Genomic DNA, 21375 nt, shown 5'->3' with positions numbered 1-21375 from the left:
TACTTGGCCTGTAATGCCCTCTTCCTCTCTTTCTGCCAAAGTAGCTTAATGATTAGGAATATAATTCTGAAGTCCAACCATGGGCAAAGCCAGCTCCTCTGCTGACTTGGTGGATGACCTTGAACTAAATTTCTTCCCTTTTCAGAGCCTCCAATGGACAGTAAAACTAATAACAACACCTCCCTACCTTAGAGGTTGTTGTATAATTAAATGAGATAATATACATAAAGTGCATGGTGCAGTATCTGGTACATAGTAAAGATCAATAACCTGATGTTATCATTGTTGTCGTCACTATTATTATTTCAGACCTTGGTTTCTCCCCACTCTTTCATGAAGCCCTTATCTAACCACTCCAGGTGAAAATCATCTCTCTTTTCTTTGAATTAACTTACTTTTCCTATCACTGATTTGATGACTAGGATTTAATGCCTTAAGCTTTACATCATTCCTTTCCGATTTTATTTCCCCATCTCAGGTAAAAACTCCTGGAAGAAAAGATCCTGCAATTTGGCTTTTTGTGAGATGGAAAAGATTACACCTTGCCCTGCAAACTTCCCCCCTTTAAAGGCGAAGGTTTGTTAGGTTAGTTAGCCTGTGAGAAAACTGTGTGTTCTTAGCAATCAAAGGCCAGACATCTGGGGGTACAGGGGGGAGGAAGACTAGGATAAGAGACTCTAGACGGGGACAGAATTAAAAGGAAAAAAAAATTAAATAAGCCTCCGTCTCCTTTTATCTCCTAGCAGTAGGCAGTAATTTAATAAATAAAGGAGCCCCTTTAGCGTTTTCCCTGTCCATTCTTTCCCAGGCACGGTGACCTAGACAGCAGCAAAAAGCGAGTTAATAGGGAGGGGTTAGGTAGGATGCAAAAGTCAAGGAATGTGGCTACAGCTGATTACAGGAACTGAGAAAGTGGACCAAACAATATTGACTTCCAGCACGCCACCGCGATGTCCATCTTGGGGAATCCGTTCCTGGAAGGGACCCATCTCGCCCACCCTTAGGGGTCGAGGTGGGCGAAGCGGGAGGAGAGGGCTGGCGGGGCGGGGCGGGGTTGCTCCGCCCCCGGAGGCTGGGCTGTGACCAGCAGGCGGCTCCACAGCGCAGCGGGCGCGCTCATAAAGGGCACAGCCGAGGGTACGTGGATCGCGGTGCGGAGACTGAGGTTAGAAGGCACAGGTGGCGAGATGAGCCGGGTACCAGCGTTCCTGAGCGCGGCCGAGGTGGAGGAACACCTCTGCAGCTCCAGCCTCCTCATCCCGCCTCTAGAGACGGCCCTGGCCAACTTCTCCAGCGGTCCCGAAGGAGGGGTCATGCAGCCCGTGCGCACCGTGGTGCCGGTGACCAAGCACAGGGGGTGAGTGAGGAGGGTCGGGGTCAGGGGCAGGAGAAACTGGAAAGGGGGGAAAGGAGGAGCAGGAAGAGGAGGGGTGGGAGAAGGGAAGAGACGGCTTGCCTAATCGTTGCTAACAGCTGCCACTTTTAATAGGCGCTACCCGGTGTGCTAAGTGGGCGTTTTACAGGTGTTACCTTGTTTATTTCAGCACACTCTCCACCTAGGGAGGTATTGATGCCACCATTTGATTGGTGGAAAACTGAGACTCAGAGAGGTTAAGTGACTTACCTAAGCTTACACAGCTACTAAGTGGCAGAGCTGGAAAGGTTTTCTGATCCAGAGCCAGACTTCTGAACATACTGTGCATAGTGTCTAAGGGAAGGGCAGAGGGATGCGGGGGCTGGAAGAGGGCCAGTGGGGTGGTGAGGAAGGAAAGAAAAAGGAAGGTATATGGATACTTTCTAAGAGACCCCAGCATTGATGGGAAGGGGCTGAAGCTGCTCCCTCTCTCCTTGTAGCTACCTGGGGGTCATGCCCGCCTACAGTGCTGCAGAGGATGCGCTGACCACCAAGTTGGTCACCTTCTACGAGGACCGCGGCATCACCTCGGTCGTCCCTTCCCACCAGGCTACTGTGCTACTCTTTGAGCCCAGCAATGGCACCCTGCTGGCGGTGAGCAACTTCCTGTCCCGGGGTGGAATGGGGCCCCTGGGCCCAGATTGAAGCTCAAAAGTAAGTTCTCCACAGCAGGGGGAGTCTTGATTGTGACTACACGTGCCCCTCTGCAAGTGACTGGATACCAGCAACAGTGAAGGTTATCTGTGTCCATGTATCTATTTCTAGGACTGCCTGAGGATGCATAACACGGCACCAGCGCCCACTGCTGCCTCAAGCATGTGACAGTGTGGAAATAATAATCTTGTCATTCTTGCATATGTCCTTGTCCTATACTCAGTTGCCCCAAATACACAGCTTGAATGAACCCATTAGCCAAGGGAAGACTGACTTACTGAATCCTTGTCGACATGGAAAAGAAGGGGTGTTCTATAATCCCTGGGAGTCTTCAGAGTGATATACGGTGTGACCTGTTTTAATATCTAATCATAGTTTCAAAAGGTAGCAGTAGCTTGTGTTTATGGAGAACTTTTTAATGCATCAGGCACTTTTCTAAACATTTCACATTTATTAATCCTCTTAATACTTAAAACTATTCTATGATATGGGTAATATGATTACTCCCACTTTATAGATGAGGAAACCGAGTCAGAGCAACTATGTTCAACTTACCGAGGTTTATGTAACCAACAATTAGCATGGCTGGACTTCAGAGCTGCTCAGTCTAAGTCCACGGTCCATAGGTCCAGACTCTTCTAAGACCACCGCCATTTTAACTGCTACATATTGGGCACTTATGTGCTAAGAAGGAGACGCTGATCACATTCAATTCTGCGAAATTCCTCTATGGGTGTTTTTATTAACTCCCCTTCCCCCCAGTTTCTATTGAGGTCCTTGAGGCTCAGGTTAGTAGAGTCACTTTGCTTGAGGTCACACATCTGGTTAGTGAAAGACTCAAGAATCACTCCTAGGTGTGACAGTTAACTCTTAAGGTCTGTGCGCTCCAAGCTGGGTCTTACAATGTCCTTCCTTTTCCCCTGAATTTCTGGATCGCCAAATAATCTGGCCGTTTAACACTCCTTTGAGAATATCTAGCTTTCCCCAACTTATACTCATCCAATGGAGATGGCATTCATACTACCTGCCAACAGCGGTTCCCTAGGGGGGTAGAACCCAAGGCTTTGAAACTAGATGACAGCTGAATCTGCTCAGTGACTTGGTGATTCACTTCCTCATCTGTAAAATGAGGTTGATGATGCCTATTTTTTGATGATCAGCTGAGATGAATAACAGAGAGAGGAGTGCAGAGGATGGTTTTTACTAGTGAGGCATAATTTTCAACCTTCGCTGTGTATCAGAATCACCTGGGCTGTCTGGGTCTCACTCCTGGAAGAGATACAGACTGGGTTAACCTAAGGGTGGTATCTGAGCGTCTTCACGAAGCTTTCCACATGTGCAGCAGGAACGGAGAGCCACTAAGAGTTTCATGGCCCTTGTCCAGATATCAATTGGCAAACTTCTCTCTCTAGTTCCTTCTTAATTTGGTGTTTTGAGAATCCTAGGGCAAGAAAAGAAAATGGGCAGTTCTTGAGGGCTCACCATGTGCTAGATGTTTCCAGATATGCCAGTGCATTTAATCCTCACAATAACCCTCTGAATGGCTGGCATTATCTTTTTTACAGGTGAGGAAACCAGTGCTTAAAGATTAAAGTGTTTGTTCAAAGTTGCATATCTCGTAAGTGGAGGAATCGGATCTAGGTCTGACGCCAAACCCATGCTGTTTGTAGGATGCTATAAAACTTCCTAAGCTAATATTTTAGAACTGTTTCTTCTAATTTATGCAGTGGACAGGGGTTCCCCTTGCTCACTGTCTCTCCTTTCCTCCAAGGTCATGGATGGAAATGTCATAACTGCAAAGAGAACAGCTGCAGTTTCTGCCATTGCCACCAAGGTAAGATGAATGGCTGGCTGTACCATTAAGGTGAGCTGTCAAGTGGGGTCTGGTGTCTCAATCTTGAGAGACTAAAGGAGAAGTGGGGAACTTATTTTGGTTTCCTGTTGGACATAGCTGGAACTCCAGATGTCAGATATATCAGTAATTCACAAAATTATTAGCTACCATTTAATGTGCATGACCAGATTTCAAGTACCTTATGTGCATAATTCTCAATCTTCCCATCAGTCTGGAAGAATAGAAATGAGAAATTCTCTCCACCTTCCAGGTCAAGGAATATGGCTCAGAGAGCTTCTGTGAATTGCCCAGGATCACACAGCTAATAAGTGCTAGAGTAAGAATTTAATACTTGACCTCTCTGGCTTCCAGGACTGGCTTCTTGTCCCTGTACCACATTGCCCCTGGTAAGACAGTATAATTTTCCCATAGACCAAAGCTAGTACTACACAAGAGGCTGAGTGAACTGAACAGATCCAAGCCAGATCCGTGTATTCATTCGACAAGTATTGACTGGGTTTCTATCATGTGTCAGGCACTGTTCTAAATGTTAGGGAAATGGCAGTGAGAAAAACAGAGGAGCACACACAGGGGAGGTAGACAATACCAATAAAAAGGAAAACACAGGCTGGGTACAGTGGCTCATGCCTGTAATCCCAACATTTTGGGAGGCTGAGGCAGGCGTATCACTTGAGGTCAGGAGTTGGAGACCAGCCTGGTCAACATGGTGAAACCTCGTCTCTTGAAAAAACACAAAAATTAGCTGGTCATGGTGGTGGGCGCCTATAATCCCAGCTACCCGGGAGAGTGAGGCAGGAGAAACGTTTGAACTCAGGAGGTGGAGGTTGCAATGAGCCCAGATCGAGCCACTGCACTCTAGCCTGGGCAACAGAGTGAGTGTCTTAAAAAACAAAACAAAAAGGAAACAAAACAAAACAAACAAAAACATCTTTTGAGTTTAATAATGTGTTAAATAGTAATAAATAATATGTAATTAAATAATTAGTACATATTAATAAATGATTAATAGCATGCTTAGAATTTGCTAAAAAATAAAACCAACAATAATCCAAAAAGCCACATAACATGTTAGGTGAAGATAAAGCAGAAGTGAGAGTATTGGAGAAGGTGTCACATTTTACATTATCCAAGAAAGGCCTCCCTGAGAAGGTGACATTTGAGTCAAAGCTGAAAGCAGTGAGTTAGCGAACCGTGCAAAAACACAGAGGGGCACTCCAGGCAGAGGGAACAGTAAGCAATGGGGGTGATGATGTTCCCAAGCAATGTCAAGGCATCCTATAAGAAAAACAGCATTTTTAAAAGTTAGAGTTAAGAGGATGAGGCTTAGGAAACAGGGTGTCTGTGGGAACGATTGGAGTCTGGAGTCTTTCACATTAAATGTGGAAGTACAAGGTCTTGGGACACTGGTTTTCCTAAGTTATTATAAAGGAAATGTGGTAACCCAGGGAAAGTTGCAGCAGCAAAGACCAGGTGTTCAGGTTGTATGTCGAGGTTTTCTAGATACCTGCTGGGGAGGGAAGAATGGGAGGATTAATCTGGTAATTGTATGCGAAGGGAGTAGACCAACAGCACCCACCTCAATGAACTGGTTTTTAGTTATATCCAGACCTGACTCAATTGAAGTAATCAAGGACTCCTTGCTATGTTTGCTGGTAATTTGGGAACAGAATGAATCTTGGATTACTGTCATTTGTAAAGAGCTTTAGTCTTTTTCAAACTCATTTCCAGCCCCTTGTCTGGACTACGAGTTTCTGTGAGGAAGACAGAGAAAGTATTAATGGCCTCATTTTACGCATAAAAGAATAGAAACTTGGGTTTCCTGAAGTCATACAACCAGGTTCCTGTGGGTCCTTTTGAGGCCACATGGTCTTGTCCCAGATAAGAAGTTTCCAACAGAAGCAAGCTATGCAGCAGCATTAGCTAGGGAAGTTTTTAAAAACTCAAATTCCCATGCCTACTGAATCAAAATCACAGAGTGAGGATCAACCAGGTCTGGAAACCACACTTTTGTAGACCCAGCCTGCAATAACACTGCTTTGTTGCATTAATAAAAATCTGTGCTCCCAGAAGAATCAAGAAGCCTTGGGTTGACACTTCAAAGTTTAGACACTTCAAAGTTTAGGCTGAAACTTCACAGCTTTATTTCCAGGGGCTCAGATGAACTGTTTCAATAAGGAACAAAGGGTCTATTTTACTTATTGCCTTGAGAGTAGAATATTTTCTTGTCCATCATTTCTCTTTTATTTAGGGCTCTTGTTGGGGAGAATAAGTATACGGAGCTCTAGGGTCTGATGAACATAATGCATTTTTTGTGCTTGGGTCTCACATAAGCTTCATTGAAGCCTCTGATATGTTTTCTCAAGGTGACAGTATATATTAGGGTTTAGCACTGACATGCATTTATTCAACAAATATTTGAGTGTCCACCAAATGCAAGGTTCTACGCTCAGCATGGGGTAAGCAAAACCAGATACAGTACTTGCCCTCATGTAGTACAGGGTCCAGTGGGGGAGGCAAGATATAGTCCAAAGATCACATCAATAGGCTGGGCGCAGTGGCTCACGCCTGCAATCCCAGCACTTTGGGAGGCTGAGGCAGGCAGATTACCTGAGGTCAGGAGTTCAAGACCAGCCTGACCAACATGGAAAAACCCCATCTTTACTAAAAAAAAAAAAAAAAAAAAAAAAAAAAAAATTAGCTGGGCATGGTGGCGGGTGCCTGTAATCCCAGCTACTTGGGAGGCTGAGGCAAGGGAATTGCTTGAATCCTGGAGGCGGAGGTTGCAGTGAGCCAAGATCACACCACTGCACTCCAGCCTGGACAACAGAGTGAGACTCAGTCTCAAAAAAAAAAAAAAACAAATTCACACCAATAAATATGAAACTATAACGCTGACAAGTGCTGTAAGAGTGTAAAGCAGTATGTCTTGATCTAGCCTGTGGCTGTGTCTCTGTAAGGGATATTTGAGCTGAGATTGAAGGATAATCAGTTACTTGTGAGGGGGAGAGGGGACAAAGCAGCCTAGCATCCTATGGCAAGGAATTAATTCATGCAAAGGCCCTGTGGTTGAAGGAAGTACATGAGCTTGGGAAGCTGCAAGGAAGCCAGTATGGCTGGAAGACAGGAAGTGCAGGGGAACGTGGCATGGTGGTATGAGAGACGGCTTTAGAGATAGGAGGGCCAGACCATGCAAGGCCTTGGCAAATGCAAATGAAACAGACTTTCAGACTCTTTAAATGAGAAACCCAGCAGATTCATATACATGAACTTAATAACCTGCATGCTTATGAGAAAAGATTGAAGTGCCACTAATGCTGTTTAATAAATCTTATAAACATATGATTAAAAATCGGCTGGGTGCAGTGGCTTACACCTGTAATCCCAGCACTTTTGGAGGCCGAGGCAGGTGGATCACTTGAGGTCAGGAGTTCGAGACCAGCCTGGCCAACATGGCGAAACCCCATCTTTACAAAAAAAAAAAAAAAATTAGCCAAGTATGGTGGCACATGCCTGTAATCCCAGCTACTCGGGAGGCTGAGGCACGAGAATCGCTTGAACCCAGGAAGCAGAGGTTGCAGTGAGCTGAGATCACACCGCTGCATTCCAGCCTGGGCGACAAAGCGAGACTGTCTCGGAAAAAAAAAAAAAATTAAAAAATATCAATTATCACACTAGTACCAGGGCAACAGATTATCAAGTAAGACAACCAATTAGAATTACACATTTAGTTTAGGAAGTTGAAGGTTATTTTTATGGGATACTGTAACAATTTCTGAAGCTCACTTGTACTTTCAAGAATAGATTCATATTAACTGAGAACAGAAGAAAATGGTAACAATTAAGGAAAAAAATCTAATTATCCTTATCAGACAGCAACATAAGATTTCTAGTCTTGTGGATATTATCATTTTGAAACCTTTTCAAATCAGAGACGTTAAACTATATTTTATGGCACAGAATGGTATCTCTCCTTCGGTAGCTGCAGGAGATAAAATTAATTCCTAATATTTCAGAGATGCTGTTTTGCTAGTAATTAGTAGTTAAGAAGACTTTTCACTTTTTAAATATTATACTCCAGAATTCCAGTGAGTAGCATTTTATAAAAGAACAGACCACAGGGAACTCAAAGTTTACTAAATGGAATAGAGAAAAGGCAGAAGAGGGTTTTATTTAATACATATGGTGTCGAGGGCCAAGTGATGTCTTTCCTCTATGCCAGTGGTTCTCCACTGAGCATGAGTTTGCCACCTGCTCCAGAGACATTTAGGAGTGTGCAGACATTTTTAGTTCCCACAACTTGAAGGGGTGGAAAATGCTACTAACATCTAATGGATAGAAACCAGAGATACTGTTGCACATCCTATAATACACAGGATGGTGCCCCTCCCCAATAAAGAATTGTCCAGCCCAAATGTTAGTAGTACCGAGGTTGAGAAGCCCAGTGCTACTTCTTGTAGGTCATAGTAGGTATGTACCAGTTCTGTGCAAATAAGACTACCTCTGTCCTCATGGGGCTTAAAGACCTGTAGAAGAAAATCTACAAACAAATAAGTGCTATGGCCTGGTGCATTCTATCAAGGAGGTCAGAAAGGCTTCATTGGAGAGGTGGCACTGGACATGAGTTGATCACGGAATCCTGCTCTCAAACACAGACACCCTCAGGAGATGCCACAAATGCTAATTCTACATTCGTCTTTAGAGGAAGACAGAGGCAGTGAAAAGATCAACAGAGTTGGCCCAGCGAATATAGCTAGAACCCTGGGAAGGAAGGGCTCACAGAATCCAGGCAGCTCTTAGAAGCAGCTCAGAGCTCTGAGAAGTGGGTATGGCTGAGCATGTACCTGAGATATGAAGAAAGGACATGGGCTTTGGAGTATGGAAGATGGGACTTTAGAGCCACACTGTGCCCTTCGATAGTTGTAAGACCTGGCTAGGTGCGGTGGCTGACGTCTGTAATCCCAGTACTTTGGGAGACCGAGGTGCGCAGATCACCTGAGGTCAGGAGTTTGAGACCAGCCTGGCCAACATGGTGAAACCCCATCTCTATCAAAAATACAAAAATTAGCTGGGTGTTGTGGCGCACACCTATAATCCCAGCTCCGCGGGGGGCTGAGGTAGGATAATCACTGGAACCCAGGAGGCAGAGGTTGCAATGAGCCAAGATCGTGCCACTGCACTCCAGCCTAGGCGACAGAGCGAGACTCCATCTCAAAAAAAAAAAAAAAGAAAGAAAGAAAGAAAAAGAAAGAAAGAAATAATTTTAAAAAGTAGTTGTAAGACCCAGAGCAAGTTCACCTTTCTGTTACCAGGGCAACCTCAGTCTCTTCATCTGTAAGAAGAAGATAATAGGAGTCCCCAACTCGTAGGGCCAATGTCTAGACTAAATGAGATCATGGGGGCAAAGCATTGGCATACATTAGCTGTTCAGTGAAGCCTTCTTCCTTCTTTTCCCACTTGACACAGGGGAAACTAGACACAAAAGGAAATTCTCTTGATTGCCTGCAAGCTCTTGAGGGAGGCAGAAGAGAGGGCAGAAGTCACCTGATACTCAAACCATCTTAGTGTTGTACCCATCTACTAGGGTCTCCCTTGACCTTTGCCACTTCATTTCTCTCATATAGTTTCTGAAACCTCCCAGCAGTGAAGTGCTGTGCATCCTTGGGGCTGGGGTCCAGGCCTACAGCCATTATGAGATCTTCACAGAGCAGTTCTCCTTTAAGGAGGTAAGTCCAGGGGTGGGGGTGGGAGAGAAGAGGGAAGGGGGTGGTCCTTGACCTGTCTATACTGCTTCACTGCACCACAGGTTATTCTGAAATAATTAAGTTGTGAGCCTCATCTAGACCATTCTTGTATCTTCATGACTTCCCAGAAGCCCTGATGGAGGGGATGGAGGATAAGAGTCAGGGGAAGATCTGATTAACTGTTTCCAGTCCTCAGTTCAGAGGGCGTTTGTCTGAGGATACAGCAAGCTTACTCAGTTAAAAGATTCTATTATATCTCTTGTATACATTCAGTTGTCCTTTTAGCTCCTGTCTATTATGTTTTTCTTAGGAGAATCCAGAGTTTTTAAGTATTCAAGGTTATGGATCAAGAAACTGGGTGGGATGAGACCTGGAGACCAGGAGGCCACAGCCTCTCTCTTTTGCAGTCTCCATACTGGTCCACCTTCCCCCCACTGCGTCTCATGCTTCCCCCTGGGAATTTTTGATGCTATTGTTATTTTATGTGTGTGTATGAAAGGGATGGAGCCGTTTTAAAGTATGATTTAATGATGAAAATAAAACCACGGCCTTGAGAAATATAGACTATTAGGTGAGTGCAAAAGTAATTGCAGTTTTGGCCATGACTTTTTTTTTTTTTTTTTTTTTTTTTTGAAATGGAGCCTCGTGCTGTCGCCCAGGCTGGAGTGCAGTGGCATAATCTCGGCTCACTGCAACCTCCATCTCCTGGGTTCAAGTGATTCTTGGGCCTCAGCCTCCCAAGTAGCTTGGATTATAGGCGCCCACTACCACACCTGGCTAATTTTCGTATTTTTAGTAGAGACGGGGTTTCACCATGTTGGCCAGGCTAGTCTGGAACTTCTGACCTCAGGTGATCCACCTGCCTTGTCCTCCCAAAGTTCTGGGATTACAGGCATGAACCACTGCGCCCAGTTGCCATTACTTTTAATACAAGGAAGAATACAAAAGAAAAATGCCCTTTCATCTGTTTTCAAAGACAGTTAAGGTTTTCTGATCTTCCCTCTTCAGCTTTTTATAACATAGCTTTAGTCACGTTAGATATGCACCATTTTATATCCTCTCTTACTGAATGTTCTAACGTCACTTTTCAGGTTATCTAATTTTTGCATAAAATTTGCATAGTCTTCTATCAAGAAGGGTGAAGAGGTTAACCATGCACTTCCGGCTGGGCAAAATGTCCTGTTTTTCACCTTGCTTGGTGAACTTGTTTAGACATAAAGTTTGTTTCCATATGTATTATATTTCCTTATGAGAAATTCTGTAGGCCTTATTTTCAGTTGACGGGTGACAAGCCCTTGACCCAAACATTGAAACCTGTCAAGCAAGTCGGCAAGTCCCCAGCTCCTGGTGAGGCCGCTGCCCCACCCTCCAACCCCAGCACCTTTCAGGATTCCAGCCGTAGCTGCCATTTTTGGCCTTTTCATTGGCTGTGCCATTTACCTTCAAACTCATCTGATCTTGAATTTCCTAAGTATTCTTCACCGATCAAGTTATTCCATGAAAAACATTATCATAAATAATCCTTCATATGAATCTCCCACCCATTACAACTCCTTTACGGGGTCTCAGACATAAAGTGTGAGTTCCACACAGACTTTGCCAGTTATATTTCCATTTTACAGATGTGGAAACTAAGGCTGAATGACATGAAGCAATTTCAGGAAATAGCAGAGTAGAGATTGGTTCCAAGCCTACCTGGCTCCAGAACTTGCTCTGCTAATCATTATGCTATTAATATATAATAGCTATGAAGTTACTGAGGCTGTGCCTCTTGGCCTAGAAGTGAAATACTTCCACTCATTTTAAAAGGGGAAAGTGGTAGAGAACGCTGATTTTCAAATACCTGGCTAGGTGTCTAAGTTAATGCTGTACCCCTGATCAAATGTCCATTCTCCATGGGGAACGATTTAGGAGTGATTTAGATAACCACCGACCCCTATGCCAGAGTAGTTCAACTTTCCCTTCGCATCCCCGGGCTCAGTGTAACATAAGCAGCCAAAAAATGGCGCCAATATCCTTCTTGTTACTCCCAATGAAGGTGAGGATATGGAACCGCACCAAAGAAAATGCAGAGAAGTTTGCAGACACAGTGCAAGGAGAGGTACGGGTCTGTTCTTCGGTCCAGGAGGCTGTGGCAGGTGCAGATGTGATCATCACAGTCACCCTGGCAACAGAGCCCATTTTGTTTGGTGAATGGGTGAAGCCAGGGGCTCACATCAATGGTAAGTAGAGTGGCTCCATAAGGCATGATGGGTGATGGCCAGGCTCCTCTCTAGACGGGACCAGTCGACTACATTTGCAGAGCCAGTTTATTCATGCAGAATGCCTAAGCTATTTAAGGGCCTTGAAAACATGTGAGATTGAAAAAAACAATATTTGGCTGGGTGCAGTGGCTCATGCCTGTAATCCCAGCACTTTGGGAGACTGAGGCAGATGGATTGCTTGAGGCCAGGAGTTTAAGACTAGCCTGGTCAACATGGCAAAACCCCGTCTCCACTAAAAATACAAAAGTTAGCCAGGCATGGTGGCTTGCACCTGTAGTCCCAGCTACTCATGAGGCTGAGGCATGAGAATGGCTTGAACCCAGGAGGCAGAGGTTGCAGTGAGCCAAGATTGTGCCACTGCACTTTAGCCTGGGCAACAGAGAGAGACTCTGTCTTAAAAAACAAACAATATTTGCTCCAAAAAATGTAAAAGGGAAATTACAAACCTGAAACTAAAGAATATTTAATGTCCTATAAAATGTAAATTTTTTTTCTTTTTTTGGGACAGGGTCTCACTCTGTCGCTCAGGCTGGAGTGCAGTGGCGAGATCTCAGCTCACTGCAACCTCTGCCTCCTGGGTTCAAGCGATTCTCCCACCTCAGCCTCCCGAGTAGCTGGGACTACAGGCATGTGCCACCATGCCCAGCTAATTTTTTGTAATTTTTGGTAGAGACAAGGTTTCACCATGTTGGCCAGGCTGGTCTCGAACTCCTGGCCTCAAGCAATCTACCCACTTCAGCCTCCCAAAGTGCTGCGACTGATTACAAGTATAAGCCACTACGCCTGGCCATAACATGTAAAATTATGGCAAATGGTAATTCACAGCTCAATTCTAAAATGTGATGAAATTTAAATCAGAAAGGCCAAATGAGTCACTTTTTCTTAACACTAAGAATTATAAACCTTTAAATTTCTTTTGTACTGTAATTTTTTATGTGACATGTATATGCTTTTTAATATGTGTGATAGGATGAGGGGCAGGAGAGGGGGCTCTAGACATGAGGGTGCCTGGGGCCTCTGTAGACCTTCAGATGGCCCTGGGTGTTATAGCAAGAGCTGGTCTACATCTAATACTACTGCAGGTGCTGTCATGAATTCTTTGTATAATTCTTTGTATATTAAATGACATTATTCTATGTATAATGTCATTTAATACTTATAACCAACTTATGAGGCAGGAACTATTATCATAAACATTTTATAGGGGGATAAACCAAGGCATAGAGAAATTATATAACTTTTCCAAAGTCACAAGTTTTTGTTTGTTTGTTTGTTTGAGATGGAGTCTCACTCTTGTCACCCAGGCTGGAGTGCAGTGGCATGATCTCGGCTCACTGCAACCTCCACCTCCCATGTTAAGTGACTCTCCTGCCTCAGCCTGCTGAGTAGCTGAGATTACAGACACACGCCACCATGCCAGCTAATTTTTTTGTATTTTTAGTAGAGATGGGGTTTCACCACGTTGTCCAGGCTGGTCTCGAACTCCTGACCTCAAATGATCCACCCGCCTCAGCCTCCCAAAGTGCTGGGATTACAGGCGTGAGCCACTGCACCCAGCCCAAAATCAGAGGTTCTTGATGGCAGAGCTGGGATTTGAACTGAGGCACTCTATCCTCAGAGTCCAAGCTTTAAATGATACTCATGATTGCCTTCCAACAGGAAGACTGGATTCTGGTGAGCAGAGCAGGCAAATTTTAGAGGATTTAAAGATGGTCTTGGTGCCCTGTGTTTTAGTGACAAGCACATGGTGTGAACTCAGAAGCTAAGAGCTTTGCACACGTGGGCAGATGAGCCGGCGAGAGCCAAGTCAAATGATGACGCATTCAATCATACATGCTGACTGAATCTCTACCGTGTGCCAGGCACTATTCTAGATGCTGGGGATGCCACAATAACCAGGCAGTCAAGGTCACTGGTTTCATGGTGGTTAATTTCAGTGAGGAGAGATAGACAACAAACAAACACATAGAGGAACTAGATCGTTCTGGCTAAAGATGAGACCGGAAAGAACAAGGCCCTGGGTGATAGAGGCTGGTGGTGGAGGTGGAAGGTAGAAGCAGAGAGGGGTGTTTTCAATAGGGTTATCTGAGAAGCTCTCTAAGATGTGTGTTTTGAGCTGTGACCTGAATGAGGAGGAAGAGCAGCCATGCCAAGAGCTGAAGGAAAGGCATTCTGGGTAGAGGGCACAGCAGATGCAAAGGCCTTGAGTGTGGAAGCGAACATGGCGTGTTTGAGGAATGGATCAAAGTAATTTGAAAGTCTCGGGCTGCATGGGACTGGTGGTCAGACTGGGTCCAGGGAATGGGTAAGAGGTAAGTCAGGGCTGAGTTTATGGACAATAAGACCATTTCTGGAAGGACCTGGGAAATCAAAAGGAACCAGTTCATGGTGAAATGGGTTTCCAAGGCTGCATCTTCAGAAAGATGGACTTGATTTTTTTTTCAGCTTAAAACAACACATTATTATCATCTCACAGTTCCTGTGGTTCAGGAGACTGGGTGTGGGTAGCTGGATCCTCTGTGCAAAGTCTCACAAAAAAGAAATTGGGCAACATCCGGGCTGCAATCTCATCTCATGCTCGGGCGTCCTCTTCCAGGCTCCCATGGTGTGGCAGGATTCAGTTCCTTACACTGGAGGATGGGGGGAGCCCCTTTCCTTGGGGCCATTCTCAGCTCCCAGAGATGACCCAAATTTCCCACCATATGGACCCTCCATCCTCACATCCAGCCACAGACAATCTCCCTTATGTTGGATCCCTCTCTCACTTGGAATCACTCTCCAGGAAGGGATGACTTGATTTTGAGTCAAGGCATCTCTTCTGTTTTCCTGGCCCAGGGACAAAATTGGTTTATGTGTTCACAGAGGCAACACATACATTTAAGAAAAATGTGTCACAAGCGCAGACAACAGGGAAACACCAACAACAGATTTTACTTAGTTTACAGCTCAGCGGAGGGACAGGCCCAGTTCCACCCTCCCCCATGCCTCCCTCCTCCTGCCCCCACACCCTGTCAAGCCTGTCTTCGACCCTCACTCATTTAGCCCCATCACAGCCAAGCCAGAGCCTTGTTTGAGTCAGGCCTCTCTCTCTTTACTGCCTGGCCCACCTCCATCCGCCTGAGTGACCTCACACAACCCTTTGAGAACTCGCCCCGCTCATAAGCAGTGGTTGTGCAGGGGAAATAGTCCAGTGAGAAGGAGTGGTCTGAGAAACGGGGGTTTTGTTCCCACCAGCTTATGATTTATTTACAAGCTTCCTTAGCTAGTGCTTTTGTTCTATAGAACTCTCCGCACAAACAACCTTCAAGATGGACATTTTTACACAACTCTCTTTGGAAATTAGAATGAGGGAGAACAGAACAGGAGGGAACAGAGGGAGAAAACTGGGTGGCAGTGGAAGAAGGCATATAAATGCTGTCTTATATTTGTATAAGGCTTTATAGCAGTTTTCAAAGACTAGCCAGCCAGGGGCTGGATCCAGCCAGCAGATGTGTTTGGTTTGGACCATAGAGTAATCTAAAACTCAAGCAGTGACATATGCAAATAGATTTCCTGTTTCTCTTCTAAGAAAACAACTGGGGCATATCTGGCAACAGTGGATCTACATTCACACGTGGTAATGATTAGCTGGAGCTGAACAATGACTGTCCCCTTCGGAAGGGCCTGCTGGCTTCTCCGCCCCTCAGTCTCCACCACATCTAATCCAGTCCCTCTGACCAGCTTTGTTCATTTTCATTACCTCCCTGGCCTTGCAGGCATTTGGTGGCAGCCTCTGCATTCTCCTGTGTCCTGGTGCCAGGGGGCGTGACACCTTGGATTCATCATTCTGGTCCTGGACTCCATAGAGGATGTGACAGTTCAGGGCCAGGACGGAGCCAGTTTTCTTTCTGCCGAGACTTCTCCATGACCCTGACACTGAGTTTTTGTTGTTGTTGTTGTTGTTGTTGTTTTTTGTCATGAGTTAAGAGAGAACCGGGGGTGAGGAGAGGGAAAGGGGCATAGTGGCAGGCACCTGTGTTCCCAACAGTTTGGGAGGCTGAGGCGGGAGGATCACTTGAGCTCAGGAGTTTGAGGCTGTGGTGAGTTTTTGTTTGTTTGTTTTTTGAGATGGAGTCTCACTCTGTCGCCTGGTTTGGAGCACAGTGGCACAATCTTGGCTCGCTGCAACCTCCAACTCCCAGGTTCAAGAGATTCTCCTGCCTCAGCCTCCCAGGTAGCTGGGATTACAGGCGTGTGCTACCATGCCCAGCTAATTTTTGTATTTCAGTAGAGACAGGGTTTCACCATGTTGGCCAGGCTGGTCTTGAACTCCTGACCTCAAGTGAACCACCCATCTCAGCCTTCCAGAGTGTTAGGATTACAGGCATGAGCCACTGCACCCAGCCTGTGGTGAGTTCTGATTGCACCACTACACTCCAGCCTGGGCAACAGAGTGAGACCCTCTCTCCAAAAAGAAAAAAATAGATATTAAAAGAACTGGTTGAGGGTAAGGAATGGGAATGATGGAGATCAAGAGGAGAGTGGGGTGTGAATAAGCACCAAGTGATGTCTCTGTTTCGGGATTTTTGTGAGGAAGGTGTTCCTGTTAAGCAGAAGAGGTGTGAGAGCCTAGGTGCTCTCTCAGACCTAGATTCACCCATCAGATCCTTAACCTTGGCAAACACCTTCACTTCTTTGAGCCTCCATTCGTGCATCTGCTAAGTGAGAACCAGACTTTGAAATGTACTTGCGAGAACCATAAATAGTATGTGCAAAACATCCCACAGAGAGTAGACACCCTGTAAATGAATGCTAGGTTGTCTCAAAATCTTTTAGCAATGAGGTGGGATATAGAATAGAAAGGCAAAATGGTAGGTAGTTTTTTTGTTTGTTTGTTTGTTTGTTTGAGATGGAGCCTCACTCTGTTGCCCAGGCTGGAGTGCAGTGGCATGATCTTGGCTCACTGCAACCTCCGCCTCCCAGGTTTAAGCAATTCTCATGCCTCAGCCTCCAGAGTAGCAAAGACTACAGGTGTGAGCCACCACGCCTGGATAATTTTTTGTATTTTTAGTAGACACAGGGTTTCACCATGTTGGCCAGGCTAGTCTCAAACTCCTGGCTTCAAGTGATCTGCCTGCCTCAGCCTCCCAAAGTGCTGGGATTACAGGTGTGAGCCACCACACCTGGCCTATTTCTTAATAAGTATTTCGTCCTACTGATTGGGAGAGCATGGCCTGGGGAATGAGGGGGTATTTTGAATCTGAGTGTGTTCACGAGTCCTTTGTTCACCTCTCTCCTGTGCTTTGGGCTTCTTAGCAGCCTTTGGCACTAATCCTGGGCTTAGGGTCTGTTTTGCTGTCTCTTAGCTGTTGGAGCCAGCAGACCTGACTGGAGAGAACTGGATGATGAGCTCATGAAAGAAGCTGTGCTGTACGTGGATTCCCAGGAGGCTGCCCTGAAGGAGTCTGGAGATGTCCTGCTGTCAGGGGTGAGGCCCTTCTGACCCCAGTCAGGGCTGCCACCTGGCTGGCCTCACCTGGATCCCAGGGTTTCATTAACTTCCCTTCCAGTTTGGTCTGCTCCAGACCTCAGCCACCCCACCTCCTTGTAGGGGAAGGAGCTCCTAAACATTTTGCAACCCTCTTTAATCCATTCCAGAAAAATATGGGCATTATGGGTGGTGACGTGTGTGTTCCTGGAAGGAGAAGCTCAGTGGATTTTATTTTTTTGCTGGGCTGTCCTCTAAAGAAGTGGGTTTGGAAGCTTCTTGCAGCCTGGAAACCTTCCCAATGTGGCCAACATGATAAGACTGTGTTGCCCACCTTCTGGCCTCATTTTACGGTTATAATCGGCATAAAACAAGAAGGGAGCTGCTGGCATGCATGTTCAGATAACAGCATGTCTATTTCCTCACTGACACAATGATCTTGGCAGGACAGCTCCCTGAGCACCAACTCGAATCTCTGTGTTTATGGTATCACAAAAGCAAATGCCACCCCAAAAGGATTTCGGGGCCAGCCTCCTCCCTAATATCATTCAGTGTACAAAGGATCTCTCTCTCTTTTTTTTTTAATCAAATTTATCTCTTATCCAATTCAGGAATTCCCTGGGCTGGCTTCAAAAGCCAACCCTGCACAGACTTTAGCTTCATGCCTGGGTCAGCGTATGTTTGTTTCCTAGGCCGAGATCTTTGCTGAGCTGGGAGAAGTGATTAAGGGAGTGAAGCCAGCCCACTGTGAGAAGACCACGGTGTTCAAGTCTTTGGGTAAGATCCATTGCTCCCTGGGCACAAATCCAACTGGCGCACAAGGCAGGTTCACCCATTGGTGGAAAGAGCAATGAGTCACCAGACTCTGCAGCTGAATCATTGTGCTCCATCATTCAGGTCAATTATTTACATGGTTTAGCCTAGTGCTAAGCCCATGAACTCTGGAACTGAGCAGTCCTGGGTCGGAGTCCCTTCCCCGCCACTCAAAGGCAGGTGTCCTTAGGCAAGTGATCTGACCTCTGTAGGCCTCAGTTTCCTCACCACCTGTTACCATTGAGGATTAGGTGGGATTTGCATATAAAATGAATCAGTTCGGTGCAGATCTTGATGAAATTCAGAAGGTACCCTTCAGAGGTGGAAGGGGCAGGGGACAAAGATGTTAAAAGACAGGAACCTTAAGGGAAATGGCAGAGACCCAACCTGAAAGAGTCAGATGGAAAGTATAGCCTAAGCCCTGTTCATTCCCTCCTTCCCTACTCTCCCACTTGCTGCTTTGAGGAGGGCTTCCATGGGGAGCCCCCTACCACCTGAGTTGTATGGGGTACCTTATAGAAGCCCAACAAAGGATGGGCTCCCAGTGGCCAGTCTGTCCCTTGCCCCAGGTCCTCTTCCACCCTATGAGATTGAAGGAAACAGAAGTACATGGGAACAGGCTGAGCTCGGTGGCTTACGCCTGTAATCCCAGCACTTTGGGAGGCCAAGGTGGGCAGATCACTTGAGCTAAGGAGTTTGAGACCAGCCTGGCCAACATGGTGAAACTCCATCTCTACTAAAAATACAAAAATTAGCCAGGCGTGGTGGTGCACATCTGCAATCCCAGCTACTTGGGAGGTTGAGGCAGGAGAATCACTTGAACCCGGAAGGTGGAGGTTGTAGTGAGCTGACATCATGCACTCCAGCCTGGGCAACAGAGCAAGACTCCATCTCAAAAAATAAATAAATAAAGTACATGGGAACAGAGCTGATACACCTAAAACACTGAAATACTCCCAAACTGGTTGGTAAACAGTTGCTATCCTGAGCCTCTCAAGAGTGCCCTCTGTCCCCCTCTCATGACCTTCCATACTTCGTGATCAAGCAGCAAAAGAGTAAATGCCTGGCAGAGCATCAGGAGCGCTCTGGCCACCCAGAGCCCATGCCATTGGTTAAGTATCCATGCCTTGCAGGTTGGTAAATGTCTTTAAAATCTCTCATGCACTGGAAGACAAAGGCAACACAATTTTATCTGGAGCCTGGTTCAAAGACATCACATGGATCCAGTTTTGTCTGAAAACTTCAAAGGTCACGGCAGATCAGAGGTCAGCCAGCCCCTACTTAAGGAGCCAAAATGCTGCAGAAACTTGTTCTGTCCTTTTTGGCAATTTTTGCTTTCTTACTTTTGGGGATCAGTTTATTGGTGCATCGTTTCATCTAACAGATGCGTATCAAGCACCTAATTATCTGTGCTGGGTGCAGAGGTTAAGGTATCTACCAAAATTACAAGACAAAGGGGAGATATCAAAGGATGCAGCATTCAAACTGGACCAAGCGTCAGAAAACTACAGTCTTTGGGCCAGACCTGCTCTGCTGCCTGCTTTTGTGTGGCCTATGAGCTACAAATGGTTTTTAGATTTTCAAATGAATGGGGGGAGAAAATATTTCATGATGTCTGAAAATGATACAAAATTCAAGCTTCAGTCCCATCAATAATTTCACTGGAACACAGCCCACAGCCAGGCTCTTTTGTTTACCTGTTGGCTGTGTTTTCTACTCTAAAGGCAGAGTTGAATAATTGTAATGGAGACCCTGTGGCCCACAAAGCCTAAAGGATTTACTGTCTGACCCTTTTTGAAAAGTTTGTTCAGGCCAGGCGTGGTGGCTCATGCCTGTAAGCCCAGCACTTTGGGAGGCCGAGGTGGGCGGATCGCCTGAGGTCAGGAGTTTGAAACTAGCCTGGTCAACATGGTGAAACCCTGTCTCTACTAAAAATACAAAAAAAAAAAAAAAAAAAAAATTAGCCAGGCATGGTGGCATGCACCTGTAATCCCAGCTACTCAGGAGGCTGAGGCAGGAGAATCACTTGATCCTGGGAGGCAGAGTTTGCAGTGAGCCAAAATCACGCCACTGCACTTCAGCCTGGGCAACAGAGCGAGACTCCATCTCGAAAAAAAAAAAAAAATTAAAAAAAAAATTTGCTCAGCCCTGAGCTAGATTTAGAAAGATGCACAATTTGTTGGTGGGTGTTTCTTACTATCATATTCTCTGCCCCTTTGCAGACAATTGAAGCCTGAGCTCATCTCTGGGTATCAGTCCCTGTTATTCCAATAGGCATTGGCAACATGGACATGTATCAGGAAACTGCCAGCCACGGGGCCTGGGTTGTTTCAAGAAAAGTTGTTTTGACCAAAGGCGAACCAAATTTCTGTCTATTCTAGGAATGGCAGTGGAAGACACAGTTGCAGCCAAACTGATCTATGATTCCTGGTCATCTGGTAAATAAAACAAAGGAACTTGATGTTGAGATGGATGCTTGAGGAATGTTGCTGCTGGTTCTCATAATTTCTAGAGTAAATGAGGGAGTCCAGTCCCCAGTGAACTCTCCTTTTGTGCTTATCATGTTTTACCTTAAATGCTGAGATCCTCATTTATGTTTGTAGTTGGAAAGCAAAGCTAGGTAGCCATTTCTTCTGTTCTACCAAGTTATAATAGCATTCATTTCCCTTTATATTTCCCTGAAATAAAGCACATTCCAATTGTGCAGTGTTTGCTTCAGTAACTTCTATTACTATCACAAGGAAACTGAGAGGGATCAGATGCTCCCATTTACTCCCTGGGGGAGCTCCACTGGCTATAATGAAACTTCTTTTTTATGTATTTATTTAGTAGTTACAACTCACATACTCTAAGATCCACTAGTTTAAACTATACAATTCAGTAGTGTTTTTTTTTTTTTTGGGGGGGGGGATGGAGTTTCACTCTTGTTGCCCAGGCTGGAGTGCAATGGCATGATCTCGGCTCACTGCAACCTCTGCCTCCTGGGTTCAAGTGATTCTCCTGCCTTAGCCTCACGAGTAGCTGAGATTACAGGTGCCACGCCACCACACTCAGCTAATTTTTGTATTTTTAGTAGAGACGGGGTTTCACCATGTTGGCCAGACTGGTCTTGAACTCCTGACCTCAGGTGATCCGCCCGCCTCGGCCTCCCAAAGTGCTGGGATTAC

General features: G+C 45.6%; 1 protein-coding gene across 1 annotated transcript; it reads left to right on the top strand.

The window, feature by feature from the left end:
- The first annotated feature begins 1074 nt into the window (after positions 1-1074).
- CRYM (crystallin mu) lies at positions 1075-20912 on the top strand. The gene is made up of 8 exons (XM_009430444.3): positions 1075-1357; positions 1855-2008; positions 3840-3902; positions 9545-9646; positions 11703-11886; positions 17274-17395; positions 18088-18172; positions 20590-20912. The coding sequence occupies exons 1-8, from the start codon at positions 1188-1190 to the stop codon at positions 20652-20654; spliced, it is 945 nt and encodes a 314-aa protein (XP_009428719.1). The 5' UTR covers positions 1075-1187; the 3' UTR covers positions 20655-20912.
- Positions 20913-21375: the final 463 nt, after the last annotated feature.

This window comes from Pan troglodytes, chromosome 18 (genome assembly GCF_028858775.2).
Source record: "Pan troglodytes isolate AG18354 chromosome 18, NHGRI_mPanTro3-v2.0_pri, whole genome shotgun sequence".
In the NCBI taxonomy this organism is placed as follows: domain Eukaryota; kingdom Metazoa; phylum Chordata; class Mammalia; order Primates; family Hominidae; genus Pan; species Pan troglodytes.
The sequence above is the reverse complement of the archived record's forward strand: the minus strand, read 5'-3'. Positions and strand labels throughout refer to the sequence as shown.

Bases quoted from the DNA above. Each gene is read 5' to 3' on its own strand.
- CRYM (XM_009430444.3), top strand. From the start codon at position 1,188: ATGAGCCGGGTACCAGCGTTCCTGAGCGCGGCCGAGGTGGAGGAACAC. The intron at 11,887-17,273 runs GTAAGTAGAGTG...GCTGTCTCTTAG, and splicing joins GCCAGGGGCTCACATCAATG to CTGTTGGAGCCAGCAGACCT. The intron at 18,173-20,589 runs GTAAGATCCATT...TGTCTATTCTAG, and splicing joins CACGGTGTTCAAGTCTTTGG to GAATGGCAGTGGAAGACACA.